General features: G+C 40.8%; 1 protein-coding gene across 4 annotated transcripts; it reads right to left on the bottom strand.

Moving 5' to 3' along the window:
- Positions 1-1,269: 1,269 nt before the first annotated feature.
- pfklb (phosphofructokinase, liver b) lies at positions 1,270-24,003 on the bottom strand. 4 transcript variants are annotated; one of them, XM_041263109.1, is made up of 23 exons: positions 23,772-24,003; positions 23,566-23,674; positions 20,939-21,012; positions 19,002-19,079; positions 17,000-17,189; positions 16,634-16,799; positions 16,448-16,492; positions 15,553-15,661; positions 14,912-15,007; positions 14,478-14,570; positions 14,008-14,133; positions 13,328-13,392; positions 12,631-12,694; positions 12,309-12,455; positions 11,711-11,781; positions 11,246-11,333; positions 8,524-8,676; positions 7,387-7,551; positions 6,986-7,047; positions 6,439-6,550; positions 5,135-5,234; positions 4,776-4,881; positions 1,270-3,892 (listed from the first exon to the last, which is right to left on the bottom strand). In XM_041263109.1, the coding sequence occupies exons 2-23, from the start codon at positions 23,648-23,650 to the stop codon at positions 3,745-3,747; spliced, it is 2,343 nt and encodes a 780-aa protein (XP_041119043.1). In that variant the 5' UTR covers positions 23,651-23,674; positions 23,772-24,003; the 3' UTR covers positions 1,270-3,744. The 4 variants fall into 4 exon arrangements, with proteins under 4 accessions (XP_041119043.1, XP_041119042.1, XP_041119044.1 ...); XM_041263108.1 differs by lacking the exon at positions 23,772-24,003 and having other exon boundaries at positions 23,566-23,765; XM_041263110.1 differs by lacking the exons at positions 23,566-23,674; positions 23,772-24,003 and adding an exon at positions 21,689-22,317.

The raw sequence follows: 24,003 nt of genomic DNA, 5'->3' as shown, positions 1-24,003 counted from the left end.
TTAGCAATTTGAGAAAATGTACACTTAACGCCACAGAAAAAAAAACCTAAACCAGTGTGACTATTCATTTGTGATAGCATTACAGATTTTCTATAAAATGAGTTTGCAATCTTTTGCCAAAACATGTAGGTTACTCTGTCATTGTATGAGATGAAAAAAGTTGCATATGATCAGCATCATGTGATGTCATAATACCACATACCATATCACTGGTCGCAATTTCTTAGTGGATCTTTTGAAATAGCTGTCTATCAGTTATCAGATTAAATCAGATTTGATTGCTGGAAGACTTCTGTTTTTATAAACTTAGTTTTACCTTGAACTGTTCAGTTAGGATAGGTAATCAACTATGCCATTGCTGGTGCTTTTGTAGAAAGTTGAGTGCATACTTTATTATTTTAATGTATTTATTTTTTAAATAAAATGTTATTAATTTGGATAACAATTAAAAACAAACGGAATACAAAAGATCGACTTGGATTAAAAGTAGTCTGTCTTCATCTATTCATCGGGTCAAGCAACTGGCTAAAATTGAGCCATCAACAAGGTTATCCTTCATCCTCAAGATATGGGTTCCGTTGCTGTCTCTTCTTGTCTAATTCACATTTGGAAAAATGTAAACTGGTTAGCTTACTGCTTACCATGGACTTCTGTGTCCTGTAGCAACGAGGAACCTATTTTCATATAAAGTATATTTGAAGCTCAACTCTACATATTTTTTGTGTTTAATGGTTTAAGATCTGAATGAGCAGAATTTTAAACTTACTTGAAAATTCTGTTCATTCAGATTGGTCTTGTTCACAGTAACTGGTATATGTATTATACCTATGTAAGGGGCCTTCACTAATTCAAAATAAAAGGTGATGCTGACTATGCATGAACTGCATTCAACCTGAAATTGTGATAAAACTTGGTATAGGCACTCCTTAGCATACATTAGGTCTCATTTTGCAAAGTTATAACCTCTGACCATTTGGGTTAAATGATGCGTTTCATTTAAAGCCTTGATATGTACATATGTATGGCATTGGAATGCTTTGGATTCTTCAAGGCTTCAGGTTCGAATTACATTTTTATTCTGTGTTGCTTGGAACTGCTTGTGCAATGCCACTATATTAACTGGGAACACTGAAACATGCAGCATGATACTCAGTATGCACATACAGTAGTGTGCAAATCTACTAAAACACCCCATTGCTTCTGTATTCTTGACGTTGTGCATATGATATCAAACCACTGTAACTGAAAACAATAAAAAAGGCGAATTAGTGATTGTGTAATTTGTTGTTGACTTTAATAGGCCACACATGCAATGAATTTAAAACAGTAAAAGCAAAGGAACACATAGCCACAAATTGTAAATATCAGCATAAGCTTCCAACTAAATCACAAAGTTGTTTCACAAGTTTTTATACTGTTTCTATATCACTGATTACTAACAAAAAAATCAACATTTACACATAACAAGGTAAAAAAAATATAGAAATGTGTGTTGGGGTTGGTAGCGTAAGTACGCAAGTTGAGAGACCTTTTACTTTAATATATGTTTAATAGATTATTTTTATTATTATTATTTAATTTAACAAGTAACTAATATTGTTTAATGCCTTTGTTAAATACATACCAAAAACCTACAGTTAGTGTTTAGGTGTTCTAGCTGAAATTATGTTCCAGGAATGTTTCTAGTAAGTGTCAAATTTCTTAAAAACAAAAAAATCATACACATTTTCTAATTACAAGTCAAGTAGCAGGAGTAGTCTTTTCCAACATTAATAATACTTCTTTGCCTCATTAGGATTGTTGGCTTAGTTTCACAAGGTCACAAGTTTGTAGTGCAAAATACTCTAGGAAAAACCTTAAAAGTGTTACTGAACAGGCGCTAGGGTTTAAAAAACAATGCATTACATTACTCTAGCTTTCTACTTTGTTGCATGTATTCTTGCAATATTTTTCAACATAATTGTGATTGTTTTGATATGTTTATTAACATATCTTGGGCATAAATCAGGATGATTTGTTTTACATTGGTTATGTATCAGGTTTTCCTGTCAAAATGTGCTCTGAATGCACAACATCGGCTGCTTGAATCCAACCTGTTCAATCAGAAACATTTCATTGGTTCCCGACTCCTCTCACAAAGTTTTGCATTTTGATTGGTTCATCTGTCCATCATCCTTGCCAAGATCCTGCCTGTCGGGTTCAGCGGAGTAGGACCAGGTTTATGAATATGCATGACAAGCCCAGTATAATGGCAATAAACAAATAAAATATTTTGATGTGTTAGGTGAGAACTCTACATGCTAAGCAACACAACAGTGTTTAAGAAAGAGCTCACTGCCCTGCCTAGGCTATCAGTGTGCTGTGTAATAAAGTCATATCATATTTTTATTTATATATATTATATATAAAATATATGCACGTTTTTAGCAGAAACATAAATAGTCATATATGTCTGAAGGTGCACCCCCTGTATATCTTGCACCTTCGCTCTAGCCAGCAAGTAGGTAGGATCCTTGCAAAGATGACGGGCAGATGAACCAATAAAAATGCTGAACTTTGTGAATGAAGTCATGAGAGTGTATAACAGATGTGAAACCAAAATAACTGATCAAAACTGACCAGGGATATGTTAATAAAAAAATATCAAAACAATCAGTTATATTGAAAAAAGATATTGCAATGGTACAACAAAGCAGGAAGCTAGGGAAAGTAATGCATTGGGATTTAAACCCTACAGTCTGTTCAGCAACAAACTGCTAATACCCAACACAGTATACCAACTGCCACTTCTCAGGACATACTCATCAATGTTTTTACTCCACAGTACAATTTACATAATCTTCGTTAAAGGAAAGTTCTAACAATTAAAGTCACACAACTGGCAACAAGCAACTCGGCACAAAAAAAAAAAAAAAAAGAACACACCACCAACATACAGAAATCTCACTGCAAGATAAATGTCTCACTCTGAAAGTCATAACACGTCTATTTAGACCTGTCTAGAGTGAATTCAGTGAATTGCTTTCCCTAGACAGGTATAAAGATCTTCAGTGTTGACAGAGATAAAGCCTCAACTCTCCATCACTGCTTCTCGAACAGAAACATATATTTACATTTAGTATATATTAGATTTTAATTCAAAGCTAATGAAGAAATAAAAAAGCACCCGAAACTGAACCCATCCTTTTGCTGTGAGCTCATTTTAAAGCCTGACTGGTAAAAACCCATCTCAGTTATCAGGAGTGTTGTGAAATGATCCCTTTTTAAAAGCTAGACATTGACATTTTCACATGGTCTAAAAAGCACACCCAAAATACCACAGGCTTTATACTACAATCTGTTCTACAATGAACCAGGATTGTTTTCTGATATTAATAGAAAAAAAATACCCCTTTAAAAAAGTAATGTAAGATTGCAGTGGTTTTTCCTTCTTTTTCACACTCATATACTTTTAAAAGAACATTCGACATCCTGAACATAAACTTATAGAACCGTTTCATCAAGGCTTCTTTCTAGACGGTCATGGTCTTTCTAAACTTCTTTCTAAAAGGTCATGGGGTAGCTGCAACTCTACAGGTGCTGATGTTGCTTGAGGCTTTTAAGGTTTAGGCACAGACAACAGAAAGACTGAGGAACATGGGCCTGTACTGGGCTATTGGGAGAACGATACTACCATGTGTCTCCTGTGGCCGGTGCAGAACGTGAGACACGGGGCTCAGGGTGAAGTGGCTGGGCGTTGGGTCTTCAGAAGCCAGTCTCTATACTGAGGCTTCTGCGGGTCACATGCTCAATCTCGCCGGTGACGTACTCGTTGAAGTTGGTGGGGTACTTAGCCAGCATCTTTAGCATTGGGCGCAAATTCAGCCACCACTGCTCCTTGGGCATTCGATGCCTGCGAGATGAGAAATAAGTTAGTTATTATAACAGCCCTACTGGGCAATAAATGTACAAGCCGGGCAATATTATTGTTGTATCCCCCGCCAATGATAATAATATGATAATAATAACAAATTCAGGAAAATATATGTTTATGTTCTGGCAATCATTATATCTTAAGGGTTTTTTTTTTAATTGCTTTGGTTTAAAAACAAGACTACAAAATAAAATTGGCTTCCTTTTTATTATTATTATATTTTTACTTTGAACACACTAAACAGAGCAGTTTAAATGTAATTTATGCTTTAAATGTAGTGGACATATTAAGGGAAATATGGCATTTTACTTTTAAAATGAACCCTGACCATTGGTTAATAATATATCCAGCACACAACATTACTAAAGGGATCAGGCTACCAATTACATTGACATGGATATGCATCTGTATTACCAATGCACTGTACCACCATTATTAAAGACATCTCGAAGACAAATAAATTAATCGCCAGCTGGAAAGCGAGATGTTTTCTATGCATGAGAAATAATGGTGTTCGGGATGTATGTGAACACTATGAACCACCTAACTGGAACCCTTCATGGCTAAAATGGCAGTGTATAAATGTACAGTCTCAATCACACCACATTATTGTTACTAGGTATGTACTGGTGAAACAGTGCTTTCCATTTACAGCATGAGCACATTTACTGTACTTTCAAAAGGGCTAGATGAAAAAAGCATTAAAACCATAAAAAGAATATGCTTACAAAGCAGTAGGTAGCTAAGCCTACGAATATGCATTGAATGAGGCTGGAAAACAAAATGCTCCAAAGGCTGATTAAGCATTCAAACGAAACCCCTAAACTGCACTGGCAGTAAAACCCAAACAGGTTTCACTCACTCAAAGTCAGTGTGTTCCTTTAGTTCTGTGACAGGGCTGAAGGACAGGACCTTCCTCCTCATGCCCACCACGCAGGCTGTTTCTGGAGCATCGGCAAACACTCGGCCTGGGGATCCAAAACATTAGGGTTAGGGTTAGTAATATCAGTGTTACTTAATCCATTTACAGTGGGGACTGCAGCGCAGTGCACCTGTGAAAATCCACTCACAGATGGGGAGAGGAAAGCCACAAAAAAAAAAAGAGTACATTGACAGAATTGTGAGCTCTAATAATATCTTATAATAACTAACATGAGACAAAAGCAAAAGCTGTTACTTTTGCTGATTTTGTTTAAGAAAATGAATCCCTGAGTCACATACCTTGTCTGTAGGTCTCCTTCAGTTTGTCAGTGATCCAGAGCACTGCCTTCACACCCAGCTTGGTGCCATAGTTCCTGTCAAAAGGGGTGGGATTCCCGCCCTGCGATGGACAGAGGTGTGACATCACAATGCTGGGATTCTATGCAAGAGCCCTGTTCACACAGCTCCATTTCAGGAGTTATTTAAAGAATGTTTCATTTCAAAGTAATGAATAAAAAAAGTTTGATATTTATTAAACTGTTGTTAGAAAAAGCCAATGGCATTATATGAACAGTTTCATGAAGATAAAACTTTAGATTCATTAAAAGCAGACTGAAAAAAAAATTGTGAATAGGGCCCCAGTGTTTAAAATAGACCACAGAGCAATGAAACGTGTTGGGAAACACATTTCTACACTTCCAAGCCCACCATGGATACAATATGTTCTGAGGGACTTAAAGCATTTATAAGATTTATAAAAAAGAATGTTGTAAAAAATCACTGTTTGCATCAATACACGTGTGCAACAAATCAGTTAAGCTTTCTTTGGAAGCTCCACACCTGACCTTTGTTATTAAAAGCAGAGGGACTGTTAGGTTGGCTGTTGAGAGCAAGTGACGCTGTTCAATAAAGCACTTAGAAATATGCAAGCGGCTTCCCTTTCAAGTTACAACAGAGTAAATTCAAGGCAAAAAAATGACATACATGAAACACAATAAACTGTAAGGTCAAGTGTTACTGTAGACTATGCTGGAGATAAACCAAACCATACATTCAAATTCTCTTATAATTGATTGAAATATTATTTAAAATATGGGAGGTTTTTTATTTTATTTTTATTCTAATACAAAGACCTTTAGATAAAATGCCAAGATTTGCCCAGAGAAACAAATAATGACAGCAATACCAGTTTACAACAGAAGGGGTCAGCAGTTCCCTACAAAGAGATGCCTGTCTCACATGCCACACAGGTGCACATATGCACACTGAAACCCTGACCAAGCTTCTGGGATGGATCACTATCCCACTGAAGCACTACCTTTAAGATGCCATATCACTTCTGGCATCACACACTCAAATTAGCAGAAACCCTGCTGGGGGGATAAGCAAAAGAGCCCTTTAGCTCTACAAACTACACACAAAGTTTCATAGTCCTGTTCATAGAAAACTGTCCATCTGTTACCAAGGTGTATGAGAAACATTTGGCTAAACAATGAAAAAATCACTGGAAGGTCCTTATTAATTAACAGGCCACTGAGTCAAGCACTTTTTGAGGGCTGTTATAAAAGTGTATAAAGGGGGGTTCAATGCCTACAGCCACTCACCTGCTGCAGGTGGCCCAGTACATTCATCCTGCAGTCGAAGACGCCCTTCCCCTCAGCAGAATACAGGTTGTGTATGAACTCCGTGGTGTAGTGGTGATGGCACTTCTCATTCCTGGGGGGCAGTCGAAGGCATGTTAGGATAGGAACTGAACAGGTCAGTGACACACAATGGCAGAATGGTATGGGGGTTGGGTTTTGACTGTCTGGAGGTCTCCTATGTCGACATGTTCAGAGGTCACACAATTCAAAGCACTAGGGTGCAGGGGGTTGACATACCGTATAAGGTGCCATGCTTTAGCACACAACGCAGAGGTAAAACCTTAACAAATGAAAGGACTAAAGGGCTATTGTAACAATATCTTACACAATCATTTTTTAACAACTGCACTGAACTTGTCTGCTTGACCAATCATCTGGTAGTTTTACATCATGTGCTTGAAGTGACGGATGAACTACATGGCATCACAAGTCCCTACTGTACACAGGAAGACACTGACAACATTTTTATTAGAACAAGGCTTCTAATTCAGCTCCCTGTTGGCATTACCTGAGCACAAGACCCCTCTGTATATCCGTCTTCATCTTATCAGTGAGATGCTCCACATTGGCCTGTGAACAAAGATATGTACATATTAGTATAGTGAAAAATACAAAAAACAAAAATACAGCTCTGCTAACAGATACTACTTTTTAATCATAAATATAACACATTAAATGCATCCATTTCAATTGAAGTATCTTTAAAGCATTTTTGATGTGCATTCCAGGCTTGACTCGCATCACCTCCACTTTTCTCCTTGGCTCAAAGCAGCATGTAGCTTTACAATGCCTCCCTCAGCTCTTCTTCTCAGTAGTTGTAAGGAGCTCAAACGTGATTACAAATCAACTCAAACTGGAGTGACTGTCATGCTGTGTTCTCTAGGCTCCTCTTGAACCCAGAAAGCTCACCTTCAGGTCGTGAATATTGAAAGTCTCTTCGAAGATGTAGGCAGCGTCAGCTCCAACGGCAATGCCAGCGGTGGTGGCAAGATAGCCACAGAAGCCGCCCATAGTCTCCACAATGAAGACTCGCCGCTTCGTTCCCGAGGCCGACTGCTTGATCTTGTCACAGCTCTGGAAGCAGAGGGACAGGCACAAAGCTACCAGGACAGCCGACATGTACCACAACATAATAGAACCTGCAGTACCACTGAATGTGCATTTATTTTTACAACAAAAAGGCTGCAACATTTTCAACAAAGCTCTGACATACAAAATATCCATGTTGACATCAAAATATTCAGTACTGTATGTCATATGCAATTATGATGTGTTCATATTTTGAAGTTTGCATTAGTTTAAGTGAAATGAACAGCGAAATTGCCAACTGATACAGTTTCAATAATCTGGTTTTGGCTTTCAAAGTCATGGGCAAAACACTCAATGCTATTTAAAAGCACTACATCTAAAAAGCATTACTTGTACAGGCTGCTTATGGCAAAATCACTTTGCTATGTTCAATGCTGTTGTTGAAAAAAAACAAACAATCTGCTGTTAGTGGTGGTGTTCTTGGATAATCTTCTGGCCCACCATTGGGTGCATTCACCTTCCAGCTCTATTCTAAAAGGGGGCAGGAAGTAAGAAGGTGAATTTATAATCTAAATTATTTTTATTTACTATTTTTAATCTGATGTAACAAACAAATACTCATCTAAATAATTAACTATAATGAGAAAAATAATTAAACAGCAAACAACATTGTGGGGGTACCGTGGCAACTCAATCCTCTGAACTGACGTGAAAAGCTCTTGGTGTTTTTTCCACAGGTTCCTCAACATATCTAAATAAACAATGACTTCTCCCAAGATCATTTCCTCACAGGGAAGGCTAGCTGATAGCTATCTGTGTCGCACTTCTTTTATAAAACGTGATAATCTTAATATTACTTAATTATTCACTTGTTTTACTTCAAAAAAACACCTTTATTTCCAAAAACAAATCCCAGAAAACAGTTTTCCAGAAAGAAATGCCCTGTTTTCGGTTGTCAGTGGCAGTGCAGCGTGAGTGTGCTGGCTGGCAGCTGCCCCGCTCACAGTTCCCGCTCACCTCCATGGCAGCGTTGACAGCAGTGTCGGACCCCAGGCTGAGGTCAGTGCCCGGCACGTTGTTGCTGATGGTAGCTGGGATGACACACATCACAATGCAGAGCTCGTCATAGTGCCCACGGGCTTCCACCAGCTGCAGAACTCCTTCATACGCCTACAGGAGATCAATCCACAGAACAAACAGGTCAGCCAAGACACAGAACAGAACCGGTGAGCCAGGACACAGAACAGAGAACCAGTGAGCCAGGACACAGAACAGAGAACCGGTGAGCCAGGACACAGAACAGAGAACAGGTGAGCCAGGACACAGAACAGAGAACCAGTGAGCCAGGACACAGAACAGAGAACCAGTGAGCCAGGACACAGAACAGAGAACAGGTGAGCCAGGACACAGAACAGAGAACCGGTGAGCCAGGACACAGAACAGAGAACAGGTGAGCCAGGACACAGAACAGAGAACAGGTGAGCCAGGACACAGAACAGAGAACGGGTGAGCCAGGACACAGAACAGAGAACCGGTGAGCCAGGACACAGAACAGAGAACCGGTGAGCCAGGACACAGAACAGAGAACCGGTGAGCCAGGACACAGAACAGAGAACCGGTGAGCCAGGACACAGAACAGAGAACCGGTGAGCCAGGACACAGAACAGAGAACCGGTGAGCCAGGACACAGAACAGAGAACCGGTGAGCCAGGACACAGAACAGAGAACCGGTGAGCCAGGACACAGGACAGAGAACCGGTGAGCCAGGACACAGGACAGAGAACCGGTGAGCCAGGACACAGAACAGAGAACCGGTGAGCCAGGACACAGAACAGAGAACCGGTGAGCCAGGACACAGAACAGAGAACCGGTGAGCCAGGACACAGAACAGAGAACCGGTGAGCCAGGACACAGAACAGAGAACCGGTGAGCCAGGACACAGAACAGAGAACCGGTGAGCCAGGACACAGAACAGAGAACCGGTGAGCCAGGACACAGAACAGAGAACCGGTGAGCCAGGACACAGAACAGAGAACCGGTGAGCCAGGACACAGGACAGAGAACCGGTGAGCCAGGACACAGGACAGAGAACCGGTGAGCCAGGACACAGAAGAGAACAGGTGAGCCAGGACACAGAACAGAGAACCGGTGAGCCAGGACACAGAACAGAGAACCGGTGAGCCAGGACACAGAACAGAGAACCGGTGAGCCAGGACACAGAACAGAGAACCGGTGAGCCAGGACACAGAACAGAGAACCGGTGAGCCAGGACACAGAACAGAGAACCGGTGAGCCAGGACACAGAACAGAGAACCGGTGAGCCAGGACACAGAACAGAGAACCGGTGAGCCAGGACACAGAACAGAGAACCGGTGAGCCAGGACACAGAACAGAGAACCGGTGAGCCAGGACACAGAACAGAGAACCGGTGAGCCAGGACACAGAACAGAGAACAGGTGAGCCAGGACACAGAACAGAGAACAGGTGAGCCAGGACACAGAACAGGTTCCAAACCCCTTTATGTTCTCATGAAGCCTGTCTGATATCTTTGTGTACAGTGCGTATCAAATGAAGCCATCACAGCAAGTACATATTATCTCATTATCTCAAGTTTGCTTTTCTTTTAACAAGTGGCTTAAACTGTAGCCACACAAGTGAGGTATCATGTGTCAAGGTATCAAAGCAGTACTCATGGGGTGCCTATTCAAAGCAAGCAGCTTACTAACTTTTATTACAATATCAGGTCAAACTGTCTGATGCTTTTCTCAGTAAAAATGTGGGACAGTCCCAATCGATTGCGGCAATTGTGCTGCATACTGTAGTTTGGATCCTTATTATTTTCTATTATTACTGGAGAACATCTGGTGCATGCATTATGCTTGTTGTCGAAGGCAAGGAATTAGTTATGCACTAATAGCGAGAGATGGACAAAAAGTGCCTTGGAAAATTCTGCATCAGCTTTTTTTTTTCTTTTTTTCTCTCCATTGTGAAGCAATCTCCAGTCATTTGGAAGATTAACAGAGTCGTCTCCCTGAATGCCACTGGGAAACCTTTATTACCCAGACTGCTCCCTTATTTGAGGGAGTGGACTTTTGGCAGCAGGACAAGCCAAATTACAGAGGCTGCTGTGTTAGTCCAAGTACAAAACAGACTGCAGAGACTCAGACCGCTGTGCATTGAAGCGAGACGGCCCTGGCCAATCTCTGCTGTGGGAACAACTGAGTGAAATCCAAACAAACATTTCTCAATTGAAGCATTTACTTTTAATCAGTACATTTTCAGAAAAAAAGGTGTTGTGTAAGTGTTGTCACCTTCAGCTCAGACACACACATGCATTTCAAATAGTGTAAATGCTATAAATCACCAATTTGTTTTGAAATCTTATGTCTGAATGCAGAGCTGCCTCTACTTGTGGCAATGTGGGCATTCTTGGCAAGGTCTCCTCAACATCTTGTAGTCTTCCCTGAGTAAATATGGCTATGTGCTTATTGTCTCAAGTGGCTTAACAAACTCCAATGTTGATTCTCCTTTAATTGCTTGGTTGAGTAAAAATAAGGACTGGAATTGCAGTTCACCACAATGTTACAGTACAGTACCTGCATATACAGGACAAGTATCTATGCGTTTTGGGTTTACCCTCTGTCTCTATATTTACAGTATAACGCAAGCAAGTATCCCAACACACATTCACTGACACATGAATTGTTTCCCCGTAGTACTCATGTAAAATGGTTGTTACCTCAAATCCTCCTATAACTAGCAAGGCTTGGATGTTGTATTTGCAAATGTTTTGTACTATCTTATCCAGACAAGTTTTGGGACAGGTTCTGAAAAACAAGAAAGAATTCCAAATAATCAAATCTGGTTAAAATTCCAGCCTGTTGTGTCAGACCTAAAACAGTAATGCTGTTCAGATAACATATGGCTTTAATTGTAAAAAATATTATCGACTGCATTAAAAAAAAAGTACTTATGTTTTTACCATAACATTTGAAATACTTGCAAAAAGTGCAATTCCTTTTTGAGAACTCCTACTGTGTAGTTCCTAAATTGTGCATTCTCAATTCACTAGCACAGCTGCATGGCGTTTAGGAAGAAACTGGTTCTGCTCCACTGTGGGAGAAGCACAGATCCACAGCTTCACTCCCTAGCCAGGCTGGTTTTGGTGATGGAGGAAAAGAGGCAGGAATACAAACTTTCTTACCGCTTTGTTCCCAGCAGGGACCCTCCTTGTCCAGTCCAGCCGCCTACATCCCGCCAGTGCATTTCATTGACCTGCGAGCAGAGACAGTGATCAGGAGAAGCAGGAGACATACACTCTGTCAACAGCGTCAGTCTCCACTGTGCACAGCACTCTGTCAGTGACTGGATGTGCAGTGATAGCTGCTATTCACCTGTCGTGAGACTGTCGCAGTGCAGCAACACAGAGATCTAATCGTGTTTATAGTTGGCTTTGGCTGCCACTTTACTTAAGAACACTACCATTCCTCCTTGAGAAGGTCCAGTGGCATGACAGGTTATTTGCACAGACTATTAGTCTAAGATTTTATATTCAAGCTGCTGTCTTCTGCAATAAGTGTTACAACCGGATTTGCCTTCTTATACATAGAGAGCGGCGAGAGAACGAAATGTTTTCTTTTTAGCCATGTTGATGATGCTGAAGTTTTGAAATCAGTCAGCTATCAGGAGCCAGAAGAGCACTGACGAGCTGAACGGCCGTCTCTCGTCTGTATTTCTTACGCTTTCTTATACAGTATGGAATATACTTTATTTGCTACGACCACAGAATTCAAATGCCTTACCGCTCCTCTGGCCAGTCCTTCAAAGCCATCATTGACAGTGTAGACTTTATACCCCTGAGCCAAACCAACTCTCACAGCAGACCTGACTGCAGCATTCATGCCTGCTGCAGGGGCTCCCACATTCAGAATAGCCAAGGAGAAGTTACTCTGAGGAAACAGACAGGTATCGCATGAGGAACCAACACCACAGGAAGACTTTATTAAAAACTTTGCAGTTTGAACAAAGCACGCAAGTGTTTGAGACCCCCAGTGCATCTTGTTGCCCAGTAACTGTACATTCTAAAAACAAGTTTCCACCAGGTGTGAAAAAAAACCTTCTTACCTTTGACTGGGAAGGTTTCTGATGTGCCAGCAGCTTGTAAGTGTTCCAGTTATTTTCAAAGCTCCTGCAAATAAAAGCAGGAAGTACTGTAAAGTACGTCAGGTCAAAGACCTTTTCAGAGTAGGAGCCAGCCCTGTGACCCACATATGCCTGGAACCCTGACACGCTGTAGACCTAGTTTGTGATCCGATAAACCAGAAAAGCAATCCTTTCTGGTAGCCAAACTTCTAATCCCTTATTAGATTTATCATCATTATTACTAATGGATTCCCCTTTTACTGTGCTTACATTTCAAATACAATGTCAAAGATAAGTTGCTGGTCACATGGTTTGATTTCAGTTACTTCAGGTCACTGGGGTGAGTTTGAACTACATCGCGTACCAGGAAGGAGCAGCAACAGTGTTGTCTTTTAAAGATATGCATATCCAAAACGATAAAAGATTATAAAAAAAGATATCAAAATAATTAAATACAAAAACAGAACCTACATTTTCAACACAAGAAAAGGGGAATGGGGCAGTGAACGTTGCCTGAGATAATAAAACAGATTTTTAAATCTTAGTTATCACTGCTTTGAGAAGCAGCTCAAATACAAGGTTTAAAATGTACATTCTGAAACCAGAAGCTGATGTTTCAAAGGGTAATAGAGAAAGCATCTTGTGCAGGACTGAGCCACTAAGCAAAGCTTTCACTCACTTCCCTCGCAGCTGTATAGCTTCATTGAACCTCAGCTCGTTCATGGCCGTCTGCACTTCCTTGGTCTTGAAAAGCACAAACACAGAAACAGAGAGGCAGGTTCATTTCCTTTCCATCACCTTTACCATGATTATATAAGACCATAACAATGTTATTTTAAATAGTGGAGCTATTCAGAATGTTAGGGGCCTCCCTTCTCATAAGTCATGTAACTTTATAAAATGGCTACCCAAGGATAACGGATTAGTTTCACAACTGGTCTCACAGACCCACATTAGCACTCATCTCAGACTACCGTACACTAAGGGGACAGTCCAGGATTAGACGCTGATAGCAGGTCTGTGTAACCACACATTGGTATATTACATTAGTTCACTAGTCCACCGTTTTTAAGTGGTGTGATTTACTTTCTGTGCTAGTACAGCACTCTGCAGTTTCGAGTCAAGTTATTTTTCCTGGACCAGAATACAGGTCTGCAGTTAAAAAAAAAAAAAGTATTTTCCTTAAATGTGGATGTATAGTGAAAATGAGTGACTGTATGCATGTCTACGGTTATAAGCTGAATGGTGCCTCGCTGGATTCTCCGAAGACTCACAAGATGTGATGTTGTGAGTTTTATTTCCTGCTAAATCTCTATCAGTATAACACCAGAAACAGTAATAGCTGCAGAGAGGGTGTACCATTTGCACACACTCCATGAGTGGCAGGCGCACGGCCTGGTTCCCGGACAGGCTGACCACACAGGCCGGGGTCTCCGGAGTGGCTTCCAGCAGGGCCAGCACAGCCTCCATCCCCATCTTACTGCTCTGTGGAGAACACGTTTCAAGGTTCAGCCTTTCTTCATATCATTGGTGTCAAGAGAGATATATATTCAAAGCTTCATACCTTTTGAATGAAAAAAACAATTTCAATATTTGAAAGACTACTTGCAAGCCATATTTCTGGTTTGGTAACTGTACTGGGTTTTTCCTTTAATAATCGTCCTACCATAGTGACATTCTGGAGTAAACGTTAACACCTCCAAACTTCACATAGGCGACCTGCTTGCTGTATAAAGCCAACAAAGTGCAAGACAAGGTAGACTTATAGAATTATTACATTAGCTATAACACAATTCCAGTCATCTGTACATATGCACACAGGAGCTCACCAGGACTCTGTCAAAGGCGGAGGGTGTACCCCCTCGCTGCACGTGGCCCAGGACAGTCACCCTGGTATCGAACCCAAGGCGCTTCACCACAAGCTGCAGAGAAACGTAAGAGACAGGAAGAGGAGAACCTGATTATGACATTTACACACGGAAGGACCCAGACCCACATTCAAACTCCACCTTCATCAGCCCCAACCAATCAGTAACACGGGCAAATGAATATCCTTACCAAGTCTCTTCACAATTGGAAGACTGTTTCTCTAGGTATGTCTTAATATGCAAGTGTAGCATACAAAAAAGAAACACACAGTTTTCACTTCTGAATAATAATAATAATAATAATACTACTACTAATAATAATAATAATAATAATAATAATAATAATAATAATAATAATAATATTGAACTCAGTAGTTTTCTGCTGGACACTTTACCTCTTTCACGTAGTTTGAGGAAATCGGTTTGCCATATCTATCGATTGCTCCCTCAGCCATAATGACCGTGTTCAGTCGGGATCCCTTGCTGCGTGTCTGGCAAACACAAACACACAGAACAGGGAATATGAAGCAAGGGCAGAATTTCCAGCTGCAATTTCAAAGGCACAGTCAGTCAATGGTTTCCAAACCACTTTTAGCAAACACAAAACTATGCAATGGCTTTGTGTGAAGTTCTGTGCAAAAACATCACTACTTGCCATTGATTTGAATGCAGTTGAGGGTTAAGGAAATGACCTACACCAGTACATTTATATGGTTATAGATCCGATTCATGGTGACGAGTCTGCAAGATGTTACAATGACTCCCTCAGTGATTACCATCTCTAAACCATGAAAGGATATCTGCAATCCAGAATGGCCTATTGATTCATCACTCTGTAAGTAAGAGTCCTATCCACTGCACAATGCAGTCTGTCTATCACAGCTTACCGCAGGGGTCAGAATCTATACCGGCAGTAAATGAACGCACATTTCCAATGAAGGTTCACACACAAACATTTCTTCATCAAAAATAACTTGCTGTACGCACACTCACACACACACACACACACACTCCCCCCCTCTCTCTCTCTCCTCACCTCCCCCAGTCGCTGACACAATCGATCCTCCCAGCCATCTGCAGCGGGCGACTCCGGTATGAAGAGCCAGTCTGCCCCCGAGGCCAGAGCCGACACCAGCGCCAGGTACCTGCATAGAGGATGCGACCACACACACTCGCAAACAGATCGGCAGACACCGCATACAAAACCCAGATCCCAGGTGCATTCTATTGCATGTATGTCACAACAGGGCTCTTCTTTATTTGTGTATTTTGACATTTTGGTATTTTGTGAATGTGATACTCAAACTTCCCATTCAGTCCTGTGCCTCACTCAAGCGAGACTGGCAATTGTGAGGGTATTTTGGGGATATATATATATATATATATATATATATATATATATATATACTGTGATACTGTGATAAAATGACAGGTGGACAAGACTGGCCAGTGGCAGAAATGGCACTCACCCAGAGACAGAACTGCAAGTTTAGCCCTTTCCTGGACTTTTTATTCACACAGATAAACAAAAGGTTTAATGAAAACACTAACAAAACAAAAACTTACTCCCATTGAAGTACTAACTAAACTATTAGCCAGACAGCTAAGCCGTTTACTGGTAACCAAAACATGTTACACACAGCACCTTACTTTGCCCTAACACAGGTCTCTTCACAGGCTTTAGTCTTTATACACACAGCTAACAAACATCTCTGACCTGCTTTTATACCTGCCTGCTTAACTACAGGCGGGTGGTCCTGATTCCATTAGAGCCAGGTGTTTTCTATCCTGGCTCTAATTACAAACCCCAAGGCATTCTGGGTGATGTAGTCCTGTATTCCACGACTACATTTTTCATCTCTCCTCCCACTACTGTGCTGTGCCTCGCTAGTGGATAATATGCTGATCATGCTGTGTAGAGCAGTACTCACCCACAGTGCCGCCCCATGACTTCCAGCACGAAGGTTCTCTGGTGACTAGAACAGAAAAAACAGGGATATAAGCATGGAAGTAACAGAACCATTCTAAACAAAGTTCAAATATGGCCGGAACAGTTGAGAAAGAACACACTGAAATACAGCATGCATGTGGTACTTGTTCAGTGACCCCTGCTGTACCTCTGAGCAGTGGTAGTGATGGCATCGATGACCTCCATGATCCTGTGCAGGGCGGAGTCAGCCCCGATCGTCATGTCGGTGCCACAGAAGTCATTGTCAATGGAGCCCACCAGCCCTACGATGTTCAGGTGTGTGTACTGCTGAGAGAGGGTTTCTGTGATCTTCCCTGGAAAAGACAGGAAAACAAGACCATGTTAGCAACATTTAAGATAGCGCTAAAAACATTGAGACAAATATTAAGACACCTTGCCAGTGAAGTGCACATATTATATTAAATGTGTCAGGAGGAGATAGCAATATATTTTCCTGCTCTAGCTGGGTGTGCTAATACTCTTAGTAAGAGTATGAGTATCCATCCCATATCACCTGCTTCGACGAGCTCTGCCAGCAGCCCGCTCCACTCTGTCCGGAAGATGTTTGCTCCGGTGAGGCTGCCGTCCCCTCCGCACACACACAGGTTGGTGATGCCGCGTTGGACCAGGTTGTAGGCAGCGGACAGTCTCCCCTCCCGCGTGGTGAACTCCTTACAGCGGGCACTGCCGATGATGGTGCCACCCTAGGAGGGGGGAGGAGGGATAAGCAAGAGTGTCAGGGACAAACAGAACTCCTCTTGAAACCTGGAGAAACACAGGGGACGGGGGATTGAATACACTGAAGTTCTGATATTCATGAACTTTCTGACTGCTGTTAAATAAGAGACAGAAGACACAAGAGCTTACTTTTCTCATGAAAATGGACGTGAAGGCCCTTTCAGTGACTTTGCCTGGGCAACGTAACTGTAATTGTAGTTAAACATTGGCACAGCTGCATCATTGTAATTATGCTATATCATTGTAATTATGCTACATTATTGTAATTATGCTATATCATTGATGAACTGCAGTTCAGTTACATATTTATTGGTAATATAATCGTTATTCTTCTACATTCAACCACTTTTAGTGATCCCATTTGTTTGAAAAAAACAAGTTACATAGAATGTTTCTGTACCTGTTTAGAATAAATAGAGTCAATGTGTTAATGTGGGTAGTTGTTTGTTACTTTTTAGTATATTTGTAATTAGAATTGTAATTAGTGCAGGTGATTGTAATTGAACAAAACAGCATTGTAATTATAATTGTAATTCTAATTGACACCAGGTCTGACAGGGTGCTTAACCCAGGCCACAGACCTTATCTCTGAAAGAATACAAATGCCCTCAAGCGAGAAAGCACCATCTCTGTCACAGGAAGGCCCTGAAGATCCTCATCCACAAATCAAACCGGCCTAGCCCAAGAGCAGGATTCAAGATGGCTGAGTTCCACAGCGTGGCTGCATGTGAACTGTACAAGCCACCACGTCTAGAACATCTGACAAATACAACGGAACAATGAGAAATCCACACTTTGCATACCACAGCACAAGCCCAGACAGGCAAATGGCCATTTCCGACAGCAAGCCTGGATAACTAATGAGCTGCTTCCCTGACAGCCAGTGCAGAGGAGACTGTATGGTATATTCACACTGCGAACTTCACATGCAAGAAAACCTGAGGGGCAGCATTTAGAAGCACTGAGAAGCCCGATAAACAATGCAAAACAAAACATTGGTGACCATATTCATAATGCTGCCACTGTGCTAAGATTGCACCCGTTTGTAAAATGTAAAACCAAGTGCTAATGTTATAGAACTGACAAGAAACATCATCTTAAATTAACCCCCAGAGCTGTTAGTTTTAAGCTATTTAGCATCAAATGTTTTGTTTTCTTTTAGAAAGAAATGGTGCAAGCAAACACAGTGCTAAATGCTTTGTGAATATGCTCCACAGGCTTGTAAACCTCACCAAACCAGGGAATTACAATACAGTGCTCCCTCATTATAATGAGGTCAGATGCTATAGTAAAAAGGTCACCCTACATGCCTTTCTGTTTTAAATAAGAATGGAAGTGAAACACTGTTATTGGGGTCATTGCAAATCTTACCGTACTGCCTTTTAACCAGCGTATGATGAGAGAAAACTATGAAAAATAATTTTTTATGAAACTATATGCATATTTAGAGGTTAAAAGAGAAAAAGTTTGTTTAAAACCAACAGTTCACAATTCAACACAGCCCGAGCAACATGCAGCATGACACCTTACCGGCATATTACCACTCAGTGACACTCTCCTCACAATGGCAGGACATTGCCAAAAGAGGAGAACAAAAGAGAAATAAAAAAGTGAATGTTCACCTTGGAGGTACTATCAGCACTGTAGTTAAAAACAGAAGCCCTCTTCAATGAGCCTCTAACAACCGAATTAGCTGCCTGAGTGGTGCTGATCTCTTCCAGATGGTCAGTGCTCGCCCTACTCTCTCCTTGTATTCACCTGCTCATCGCGAGACTTACCAGCTGTATGATATTGGAGACGCTCAACCAGTTTGCCAGTTTAATGTTATCCCCTCCATCTACTAGACCTTGGTAACCCTGCAGAGAGAGAGAGAGAGAGAGAGAGAGAGAGAGAGAGAGCGAGAATAGGTTGTGGTCACAAAGATAGGAACCTGCTAGGATGAACAGATCACTCTCACTGCTGGCCCCCCACCTGCTTATATACTTGACCACAGAGTAGGTAAAGCATAGTCAAAACTGCCAGATGACAGACGCTCCTACAGTAGCTACTGAGACAGAGCCACAACTAAAAAAAAAGGGCTATAACTCAATAAATGAAGCAAAAGAACTGGGATTCACTCTGAACGACTGAAACATCAAAAATGATGAATAAATAAAAAAAAACGTCATCGATAAAAGTGAGTTTTGGGTCAGTGTGCAAAACTGGATTTCTCCCCTCCCCTGGATTTCATTTCTTGTTTTGGGTCAGATCTGTGAATGACTGAGGTGTTCACTGTGCTGTATGACAGCCCTGCTTTTCAGCTCTAAAGACAAGGCCTAGCTTCAGGCAAAGATCCCTGTTTGGAATTGGGCCTTCACTAACACCTGTATTGCAATGCTAAGAATTCCTATCCTAAATTCTACCCAACCATACAGCAAGCTGACTGGAATCACGGATAACTGATTCGAAAATGAAGTCATCATCAGCAGTGAGCTGCTGGATCTATCTCCTGTCAGCTTTCACAAACCCAGCAGAATGGATTAGCTAGAGCACACATGTCTGGAAATTGTATTAATTTCTAATGATGTCTAACGATGAACACCCAATAAAGATGCAGAACAGTGGAGTGGTGTGGGGCAGGTGGCACGATGGATAAATGCACTTGCCTTTCTACTGCAAAGGCCCAGGTTAGGTCTTTTAAGCAAGACAGGTTTGGTAGTCTCAACTTCAATGGACAGCACTACACACCACAAAACCACCAACCGTTTAACATAACTGCCACTTGCAGCCGATTTATCAAGGTCTTATGTTAAACTGCAATTTGTACCATTATTTTTGTTTATGTGACAAAATATAAAAGAACTTGGAGTGCTGATTTAACTGATTCAAATAGTGAGTCTATGCTGCTTCTTACTAGTTAAACTTAGTAACATTAACAGTTTTACTTCCTTATCACAAACACTGTTGCAATTGCATTGTGATGTAAAGACCTCAGTAAATCTTCCTGAGTCCAAACTGCGCTGGGGATTAATAGACAGTCCTCAGCTACCATAATCTCTTTAACAACAAATTTAAGATTCTTCCTAAAAATACATTAAGGGGCAGATTAGCAAGAGCAGATGAGGCCTGCAAGACATTAGAGGCACAACACTTTGAACTTGCAATGGGGAGACACGTTGCAAGGAGCTACAGTTATTAAATTACAGATGCCTCCATGTTTGTTTTCGACTGGCGTTTACGGTGCTTTTAAACATAGAGGAAAGACCACTATATACAAAACAGATTAAATTGAATAGTGCTTGGACAAACAAAATTATAATGCATAATCAAAACATGTTTTAATTACAAATTAGCTGGTAAACAAAAGTATAAATCGCATTATAAAATCTGGGACCCATCGAACTACCTTGTTAAAGAAAGAAGAAAAACACTCTTCTGTACAGCAGAATGACGTTATTTATTTAAAAATGCCATTAATGCACTGATTTCCTATGCATGATATCTTTTTGATATAATCATTTTTAAATTATATTATACTGCATGATCAAATACCACGAATATACATTTCAAGCAATATTTGAATATTTGTCCCGGCATTAAATGTAATCATTGATTTTACATGAAACTTAAAATGGATGCTATAAATGCTGTTTGACTTAAAACAGTTTCATGAAAAGCCAAATGGTCTTCTCAGCCAAGATTTGTGATGGGCTGCCAAAAACCTTGTGCTACGTACCTCATAAATTAAATAAACTTTAGCTCCAACATACATTCCCATACGAGTGACGGCTCGAACCGCTGCATTCATACCTGCAAAGGGGATAAAACTATAATAAATGGAGAACAGATATACACAAAGCTGAGTGTATTAATTCAGAAAGTCATGCTTTAATATGCAGCAGGGTACAAAACCCACTTGCAAATAAAAAGGCAAAGAGTGCCACCTTTGTTCAGATCATCATCTTCATCACCATCATCACACAACACAAGGTCACAGTCATGAATCGGAGGGAAATTCAGTCAGCCATTTTGGACCAACAATTTTTGGAGAAAAACCTCCAAGATGGCTTCCTGGCAGTCATAATGGATATGAGGTTATTGTGTTCATGCAGCACATTGCTTCCAAGTTCCAAGTCAAGTCAAGAATAAATCCAAGAGATAGAGGGCCAGCCAGTACAGCACAAATCAAGGCGAGAGACTGCTCTCTGGACTGCTCCCTCGGAACCCTTCCCTGCATTTACTGGCTGCTGTCTTTATTACTGCTGCTGCTGCTCTGGGGCTGTTCAGTGTCCTGTTGCAACTACTTAATGTAGCCTCGGTAAAAGGTATTGTATCGAGCAAAGATCCAGCAGGGTGCAAATTCAGGATCTGCACATCCACAATTAGGACCACAGGACAACCCGTATTAAATACAATAAAAACAGTGCAAGGCTTTCTAATATTTACTCAAAAGTGATAGAAACACTAAAAGATTCCCCATACTGACCTTGTTTATAGCTTGTGTGGAACAGCAACCCACTGCATATCACGCCTAGATTAGGTCCGGAGTGTCTCCTATTGGTTTTAGGAATAGCTTTCACATAGTTAAGGACCACTGTAAGAGGTGTTGCTTTACAACGGCTTGTGCCCTACAGCTAAAACTAGATTTCGCCAACGCAACAATCTGGACTGTCAACAAGAGGCTTCCATGCACAGTCTATTCATCTCTGGTGTGTTATATTAGGCTTACACTTAAAAACCGATCATACTGCTATGCAATGGGAGCCTTATTTCCATCCCTGCACGGTTTTACTCAACCAGCAGATTAGATGCAAAACAAAACCTTTTTTTTTTTGCTTTAATAACTTTTGTTAACCAGATTCAGCGAGATAGGCGGTTTCCTAGCAACAAAATATACCCTAGCATGAGCTAGAAGGTCAGCTCAGAAGAAGCGCTAGGTCCCAGAGGGAAAGGAGGAATGTGTATTTAAGCTTGAGCTGCAGGAAGCAACAGCAGGACAGACATGGTCCTGCCGGGGAAAAACGACAGAGAGGACAAGTATTGCATAACCCGTATTTGTATTGCTGGGAGGACCAGAATGAGAGTTTCATCTTTAAATGTTTTTTTTTTTTTTTTTTTTCAAATTTTAAAAGACCTATTATTATTATTATTATTATTATTATTATTATTATTATTATTATTATTATTATTAGCATAGCATTATTATGGTTTTTATTTGCCTCAGTACTCATTCGTTGAACCTGCTGTATGCGGGTTTCTTGGTATAATGCTACGTGTGCCCCTGACCCAGTCCCTATTGATCATTAATCACAAACAATATATTATCTATAAATTCCCTGGCACGAACGTGTACAAAAAAAATCAGTTTGGTTATCAGCAGCAACTAGAAAAAAAAATCTCCTGTACAGTGCAATAGAAAGTAAGCTTTTATAATCCCCTCGAAAACAAACATTATCCCTCTCCCCGTAGCCTTGCAACCGTGCCTTGTTGGAACAACCAATCCAAACTGCAATGTACAGTACTGATCTCTGCAAACCCTGACTGAGCGCACGTACATAACAAACCCCTCCCTTGAAGCGTTGAACGGCTCGTGACGCTACATCATCATGTTTCAGGGGACAGACCAGTACATAAACGTGACGTCAATATCATGACATTACACGGGATAAAAATGCATGCTAATATTAAGGCAGTGTTAGCGATTGCCAAGAATATAACTGCATTTACTTCGAGTACGTAGAGCACAGCATAGCACATCCAACCATCAGCAAGAAATTCAAATCAATCCGATTAAAACAAGCACACAATATATTTTGTAGATATATACAGCGCTCGACAAGGATTTCCGTCAGTAGATACAGTGTAGCTCGAGATTTGCAAAAAAATAAAAAATAAAAATGAATAATAATAATAATAATAATAATAATAATAATAATAATAATAATAAAAGCCGATGTTAATGCATTATTTATGTATTTATTTCTATCGATCCAGTACAGGGGTCTCCAGCCCAGGTCCTGTAGAGCCCCTATCCAGCAGGTTTATACGTGTATTTACATCATCGGTGCCTAAACATCTGGAACACCCGTTAATCTTGACTAATTAAGCCAATAATGGGTTAAATTAAGTAACTGAGAGATTGGTTTAAACAAAATCCACCAGCCACAGTAGCTCTCCAGGACCAGGGTTGGAGACCCCTGGTGCAGTCAGTCTCTCTCTCGACAAATATTTTAAAATGTTTAAAATAAATAAGGCAATCTATTATATTACAACGACACAAACGCTCCATCCTTCATGCGGGTTTTTCATACTGCAGATATATTTCATATTAATGCAGTCTCGGGCTGTGCAGTGCGCCTCTACCTTGTGCATCCCCGCCGCTCGTCAACACGGCGATAGACCTCCCGTCTCCAGTCATCCGCAGCTTCTCCAAATCCACAGATGCCATGGTGTTAAAGGAAAAACGTGGACCCTAAAAAAGCAAAGATAATTATATATATAATATATATATCTATCTATGTATAATCCTCTCCTTTAAAAATACGTCTCCCTTTAGGATTCCAAATGACCTTTGCTGAATTTTCTTGGTCCCTCGCTCATTCAGTTTGCAGCTCCGCCTCGACCAGGTTTGCATGACAGTTTCTGTGCCGCGGATTGGCTGTTTTTTTTCTCCAGCTAGTTCATAAAAAAGCAATTCTCAGGTTTAAAAAAAATACAAAAACGAGGCTTTGTACAAAGGTGTTTGCAGCACGGTAAGTTGCAGGTGTAATGCAACACTTCGTAATAAGTCACATAGTGTAC

This window comes from Polyodon spathula, chromosome 11, assembly GCF_017654505.1.
Source record: "Polyodon spathula isolate WHYD16114869_AA chromosome 11, ASM1765450v1, whole genome shotgun sequence".
NCBI classification, from domain to species: domain Eukaryota; kingdom Metazoa; phylum Chordata; class Actinopteri; order Acipenseriformes; family Polyodontidae; genus Polyodon; species Polyodon spathula.
The sequence above is the reverse complement of the archived record's forward strand: the minus strand, read 5'-3'. Positions and strand labels throughout refer to the sequence as shown.

Bases quoted from the DNA above. Each gene is read 5' to 3' on its own strand.
- pfklb (XM_041263109.1), bottom strand. From the start codon at position 23,650: ATGGCATCTGTGGATTTGGAGAAGCTGCGGATGACTGGAGACGGGAGG. The intron at 17,190-19,001 runs GTAAGTCTCGCG...CCCCCCTCCTAG, and splicing joins TCTCCAATATCATACAGCTG to GGTGGCACCATCATCGGCAG. The intron at 12,695-13,327 runs GTGAGTGAAAGC...TTTTATTTGCAG, and splicing joins GCTATACAGCTGCGAGGGAA to GAGCTTTGAAAATAACTGGA.